The 6865-nt window shown below is 43.4% G+C and overlaps 1 protein-coding gene across 1 annotated transcript; it reads left to right on the plus strand.

Annotated features, from left to right (window-relative positions):
• Positions 1-5624: 5624 nt before the first annotated feature.
• Positions 5625-6680, plus strand: LOC133706913 (uncharacterized). Its single transcript, XM_062132455.1, has one exon. The coding sequence runs from the start codon at positions 5625-5627 to the stop codon at positions 6678-6680; it is 1056 nt and encodes a 351-aa protein (XP_061988439.1).
• Positions 6681-6865: the final 185 nt, after the last annotated feature.

The following is a 6865-nucleotide window of genomic DNA, read 5'->3' on the forward strand; positions in this document are numbered from 1 at the left end:
TAAGGTGCTTTAATGAAGATAAAGCAAAGCCTGCGAGTACTCCCATGATCGGCCGTAGTCTTGAGCCCGGAAAAGATCCGTTTCGTCCAAGGGATGAGGACGAAGAACCCTTAGAGGCCGAAGTGCCCTATTTAAGTGCAATAGGCGCATTATTGTACTTAGCTCAATGCACAAGACCGGATATCTCATTCGCAGTGAACTTGTTAGCTCGACACAGCTCTGCGCCAACACGCCGCCATTGGATTGGTGTAAAGACCATCTTTCGATACCTAAGAGGTACGATTGATATGGGCCTATTCTATCCCTACAGAGAGAAAAGGAATGACGGACATTGGGATCGGACCCCAAAAGGCAAAACGCCCCCGTCCATGGAATGGCCGCCGGCCATGTTGCCGCCGCCGCTCATGGTGGCCGGCGTCCTCCTATCTCCCTCCATCAAAACGACAATGATGTCTTGATGGGTTTTGCTGATGCAGGGTACCTCTCTGACCCTCACAAAGGTCGGTCCCAAACAGGTTATGTCTTTACCATGGGAAGCACTGCGATATCTTGGAGGTCTACGAAACAGACCCTTGTTGCTACTTCCTCAAATCATGCAGAGATTATTGCTCTACATGAAGCTGTACGTGAATGTGTATGGCTAAGGTCTGTAATTCGACACATTCAAGGAAGTTGTGGTTTGAAGTCTACCACAGATGAACCTACATGCATTTATGAGGATAATGCAGCTTGTATTGAACAAATGAAGTTAGGTTTCATCAAGGGCGACAACACCAAGCATATATCGCCTAAGTTCTTTTATAATCAGCAACAACAATCACTTCTAAAGATTGAAGTGAATCAAATCCGATCAGAGGATAATATAGCGGACTTATTCACTAAGTCGTTACCTAAATCCCCCTTCGAGAAACATGTGAAGAGTATCGGATTAAGAAGGTTATCCGAACTCCCATGATTGTAGCAATCAGGGGGAGATTTCGACATCAGGGGGAGTTACTCAGTCTCGAAGGATCAAGGACGTGTTGCACTCTTTTCTCCTCCTCGAGTTCATTTTTATCCCACAGGGTTTTTCACTTGAGCAAGGTTTTTAACGAGGCAACGGATGAAGCGTCACCACCAAGTTTGAGCGGCAGAAGGGGGAGTGTTGAAGGATATTGACACTTAGTGTGCCTAGTCAAACTAGGATAAGTTCTATAGTTGTAATAGGAGAGGTTTCCTACTCCAAGTTAGATAAGGAATCTTTGTACTCTTAGATTATGCACTTGTAATCCCTATATATAGGGCTCCTATTCTCTATAATGAAATACACTTCTCTCATCAATCTCTCTCAATACCAATATACTTAAACATGAAACAAATTCTGAATATTTCATAACTTAAATCACAAAAACAAAGCTGTTCAGATAAGTAGATAACTACATAAGAGAGCATAGCACCTGTATCGAATCTTGATGCAAATTAATATGCAAATACTAATGGAGGAATGACTGAATGAAGAATCAAACTCTCATGAGAGCATAACCACAGTCCCCTCTGTTCAGTTGTTCGTCTTAATGGGATTGAATTGATTTTGATCAGATTAAACAACCCCTTGCCCCTTTGTATAATTGTATAATTGATTTGATCAGATTAAACAGGCGTGCTCTAGGGAGGCGTTCTCCAAATACCAAGGTGCAACAAGCATGCTCCAAATACAAGCATGCTTCTAAAATCCAAAAATTCTTTATTATTTACTATTATTCCAAACTAACCAATCAAAAGATAGGTGAGATATATTATATTTTCATGTGAAGCCAATCACGTGAAGAACTAGGGGGTGCCAATATTAATAATTGTGTGTGTAGAAACTCAAGTCAACTAGATTGCAAGCAACAATTACATATGCAGTCAAAAAGTTAAGGGGTGCCATGGCCCCCTCAGGCCCTTGAGTAGCTCCGTCCCTGTGTGTTGCCATGGTGTGAGCTCCGAAGAGGAAGGAAACCCGATGAATTTATTAGTAAGGAACAAGAAGGAAGGCGGCACGCGATGGCCCTTAGTAGAAGTAAATCGCTAGATTTTGTATGCCGCCAGGCAGGGACGGGGGAAACTATTATGAGAGAAGTGATTTACCATCTTTTCAATATGGAGGCCGAGTTTAAACTTTTCAACTTGATACTAAGATCATTTGGTTTGCATTTGAAAACAGTTTTTGGATTTGAGATTTTGAAAGACAGAAAGGACCCTTGCAACAGTGGCGGAGCCAAAAATTAAACTCAAGTGGGGCACCTGGAAATCTTAGAAAAAAAAAATTTACATATGTCAAGTAATCAAACTTTAATAAAGATTAATAAATTAGAATAAAGTTATGAAAATATCAATATTTTAAAAAAATTTATATATATTTTTAATCAAATTTATAGTTTTCTTTATGATGGTATATATTTTACCTTTGATTTTTAAAATTATAAGAAATAATAGTGTTAAGGTTAAAAAAGCATGAAATTATATTTTAGGGCTAATTACTGTTTAGTACCCTGTGGTTTGAGTACAACATCGATTCAGTCCCTCGACTTTCAATTTCATCAAAAACACCCCTGTATTACCAAATCTCATCTAATAGGTCCTTCCGTCAATAATCCGTCAATTGGAGCCGTTAACTCGCTGACGAGGCATGCCATGTCAGATTATGTGGGCCTCACCTATCAGGCAAAATGTCAAAATTGCCCCTGCCTCTCTCCCAGCTCCCACACCCACACACCGTCTCTCTCTCTCTCTGTCTCTCTCTAAATGCCCAAAATAATGGCCTTCTTCTCAAATCAAAACCAAATCTTCAGACCAAATTTAGGTTGGGTTTTTCTGATTTGATTCAATTGAATCGGAATGGTGGTGAAGATGATGAAGCGGTGGCCATGGCCGCCGCTAAATACGAGGAAGTACGAGGTGAGGCTGCTGGTGCGACTGGAGGGGTGAGATCTGGTGTAGAAGTGGCTGGCGTCGCTGATCTGTCCGGCGAGGAACATGTCGTCCGGGTACTCTTGGTCGGTGTAGGCAGTCTGAAACAGGGGTCTCAAGGTCCTCTGGAATAGACAAACTTGGTTCAGCTCTGTATGAAACCGGAGATTTTGCCTCTTCTTCTCAGATGACGACGACGACAACGAGATGGTGGTCTGAAATTCATCAGTGTCCTCCACCTCTTCCTCCTCCGATGAAGACGATGACGCCGCTGCCGCCGACATGGCCTCCTCCTCCGGTGAATTCGACACCGTCCCCCACGAGTCAGCGCTCATGATCAGAGAGCGAGAGAGAGATATATTGTTTTATCCTTGGGAGATCGCCTTCACTGTGTTTGATGCAAGTCTCAGTTTCTGTTTTTCTTCTTTTAATTCAATTTCATTCTAGGTGGTCAATTCTGTTGAAAATTTTTAGTCTTTTTTTGTCTATGTTGGAGTTTAATGTTATTGGTGAACTGGGTTTGATGGTGTGAGACTGGAGGTGGAGGCGTAGAGAACGTCTGGAGTTTTGGGATAGTCGGAGGTCGGAGATGGAGGGGCGGCCATTGCAGAAGAGGTAGTGGTTCTCTCTCTATGGCCTGGGCCTGGGCAAGCCGAGTTCTTCTGGAGCTGGGAGAGAGGTAGGGGCAATTTTGACATTTTGCCTGATAGGTGGGGCCCACATAATCTGACATGGCATGCCTCGTCAGCGAGTTAACGGCTCCAATTGACGGATTATTGACGGAATGACCTATTAGATGAGATTTGGTAATACAGGGGTGTTTTTGATGAAATTGAAAGTCGATGGACTGAATCGATGTTGGACTCAAACCACAGGGTACTAAACAGTAATTAGCCCTATATTTTATCTTTGATTTTTAAAATTATAAGAAATAATAGTGTTAATGTTAAAAAAGCAAGAATTTGAAAACAAAACTAAGTCCAATATGTTGCAAAAGCCCTCGAACCTGAGACCTGCAGCTACATTTGTAACTAGAATCAGGGAGCCACCATGCACCAACTTGGCATTTAGTTACCAAGGGAAACTCTATGCTACTTATTCAAAATCCCAGTGAGGCACGGGACCCACTAGGCCCCAACGTGGCTCCACCCCTGCCTTGCAATACTGTTCCATGTTTCTGGTGTCAGGGTTATCTTTGTATCAGTAATTTGTAGTTCATAGTGATTTTTTGCGAAATTAGTCTTTAATGATTGATTTTAAGAAGAATTGTTTATTTTGATCATGTGAGAGAAAATATGACATTCAATTGTTAAAAAAAAAAACAGCTGTCCAGGCCAAGTCATTTATAGGTTTCTCCCAATCTAACCAGCTAGGGGAGGCGCTGCGAATACCTTTCATCGCTTTTATTCCTCGTTCGGTGACATCTGCGATGGCGTCTTGCCGTCATTATGATGCTGCCGGACGGGAAACGAATACCCATTGATCATCTGGGAGGTGGTTTGGCCTGAGGTTTTGACAGATTTTGATCAGCGTGGTTTTTCCGGATCGGGCTCGGAGGTAAGGCATCCATGGACACCGGTTCTAGGAGATGAGTTTGGTGCTGGGTGGGACTGGATCAAAATCCAGGCCATCTCATTTCAGTCTGCGATGATGGCGCGGGAGCTCTGATTTCTTCTTGGAGGCGGGGCTTCAGTATGGTTTCGTGGCGGCGGTGCAGCTAGTCCATGGGTTCGTGGGCGATGGTGCAACCGATCATTGTGCTCTTGCGGTGGTGTGCTTGCGGCAGCAAGTTGTGTCGCTCGGGGTTCATTTGTGACTTATCTGCAGCAGTGAAGGAAACTTGGCTAGGTCAATTGTGGGCCTAGGGTTTAATTATCTTTTGTGCCTTGGACTGCTATTTAAATAAGTTTTAGTTATTTCTATTTTCAATAAATTTCCCTACTTGTTTTAGGGAACTAAGCACTTGTGCAATCTAGGTGTCTTTAGCGCCTCTGGAGTAGTATCAAATAAGGATTCACACTATTTTTCTATGTAATTTGATGTCTAATGAGTGGACTTATTGTCTATATACCACCGTAGGTAGTACCACACCTTCTTGTCTATCACTACTTGAGATGTCAGCGGAATGGTATGTTACAGACACTCTGACTTGAGATGAATATATTTTTGCCCATTTAGGTTGATTTTTTAAAATGTAGTTCTTCAGTCTAATTGGAAACTTGGTCTTCAATAAGAAGTTCAGATAAATTTAAGGAACCGAGTTTTTCTGAAATCATGTATAGCAATTTTAGTGTTATGTGAAAAGCAATGAATGGAGAATTTCTCACAATCAATTTTAATATTAAAAGATAAAAAGAAGAAGTAAACTAGCTTTCTTGTGCGAAAAGCTATTGCAGAGCACAACCTAGAAAGTAGAAACCCAGCCTTTTTTTGTTGTTGAACAATCAGCTTTAAGATGTCATGTTGATTATTGGGACAGGCCGAACTGTAAATATTAACCCTAATGTTTGTAGGAATCATAATATCCCTAACGTATAAGGAAAGAGAGACGAGGAATACGAATTCTAAAGAGATAAGGTTTCCCAATGCAATTAAATCTCCTAATGAATAACGGTTTGGATATGTGAGTTGAAGCCCCTCTATATAAAGGAAGGTTTTCCCCACTACAAAGTCACTAAGCCACTGAGTAAAACATGGACCGAGAGTGGGGTTCAAAGCCCGGAGGTGGAGGCGCCGCCTCCGCCCAGAACGAAGCCATCGACCGCCGCGAGCGACTCCGACGACTTGCCCTCGAGACCATCGATCTCGCCAAAGATCCATACTTCATGCGCAATCACCTCGGAAGCTATGAGTGTAAACTTTGCTTGACCTTGCACAACAATGAGGGTAACTACTTGGCCCATACACAGGGAAAGCGCCACCAGACCTATCTCGCCAAGCGGGCCACGCGTGAGGCCAAGGATATTCCTGCTCAGCCCCAGCCCCACAAGCGCAAAGTCTCCGTTCGCAAAACAGTGAAAATTGGTAGGCCGGGCTATAGAGTAACAAAGCAGTTTGATGGAGAGACAAAGCAAAGGTCCCTTCTCTTCCAGATTGAGTATCCGGAAATAGAAGATAATGCAAAGCCAAGGCATCGTTTTATGTCATCTTATGAGCAGAGGGTCCAACCCTATGAGAAAAGATACCAGTATCTTCTGTTTGCAGCCGAACCATACGAGATAATTGCTTTTAAGGTTCCTAGTACAGAGATTGACAAATCGACTCCGAAGTTCTTCTCACATTGGGATCCAGACTCCAAAATGTTCACGTTGCAGCTATATTTCAAAGTTAAGCCACCAGAGACGAACAAACCTCAACCTCCCCCAAATGCCAATGGCACAGGTGCTCCTGGAGTTCCTTCAAGGCCTCTACCCCCACCACCCCGAGGTCCACCTCCTCCTCCTCCACAAGGAATGGAGCCTGGTGCACCTATGGGAAACCCTCCTAGAGCTCCACCAACTATTCCTGGTTCCTTACTGCCACCTCCTCCTATGGTAAATGGCCCTGGGCCTATGCCTCCTGGTGGGGCTCCACCTGCCCCACCTCCACCTCCTGTCAGCAATAACACAATGGTGAATTTCACTCCTGGTACCCAGGTGGGTAGACCACCGACTATGCCACCTCCACCACAAGCTTTCCAAGGACAACAGATGCAGGGCCAGGGTCTTCGTCCTCCTCCTCCTCCTACACCTCCTAGCATGGGTCGTTAACGGGAACACATTGCCTCTGGAATTGCAGAGAGCATTGCAACAAATGACAATTTAAGATGATATGACCAGTGGTAGCTATACTTGATAAATGAACTTCAATTATTCCTCTGGGTGCAGAAGTTCAGTGCTCCATTTTTCATTTGTAAACGCCTGTGTTAAGATTTAAATCGGAAAGATATTGAAAG

Source organism: Rosa rugosa, chromosome 4 (assembly GCF_958449725.1).
Source record: "Rosa rugosa chromosome 4, drRosRugo1.1, whole genome shotgun sequence".
Classification (NCBI taxonomy): domain Eukaryota; kingdom Viridiplantae; phylum Streptophyta; class Magnoliopsida; order Rosales; family Rosaceae; genus Rosa; species Rosa rugosa.

Bases quoted from the DNA above. Each gene is read 5' to 3' on its own strand.
- LOC133706913 (XM_062132455.1), top strand. From the start codon at position 5,625: ATGGACCGAGAGTGGGGTTCAAAGCCCGGAGGTGGAGGCGCCGCCTCC.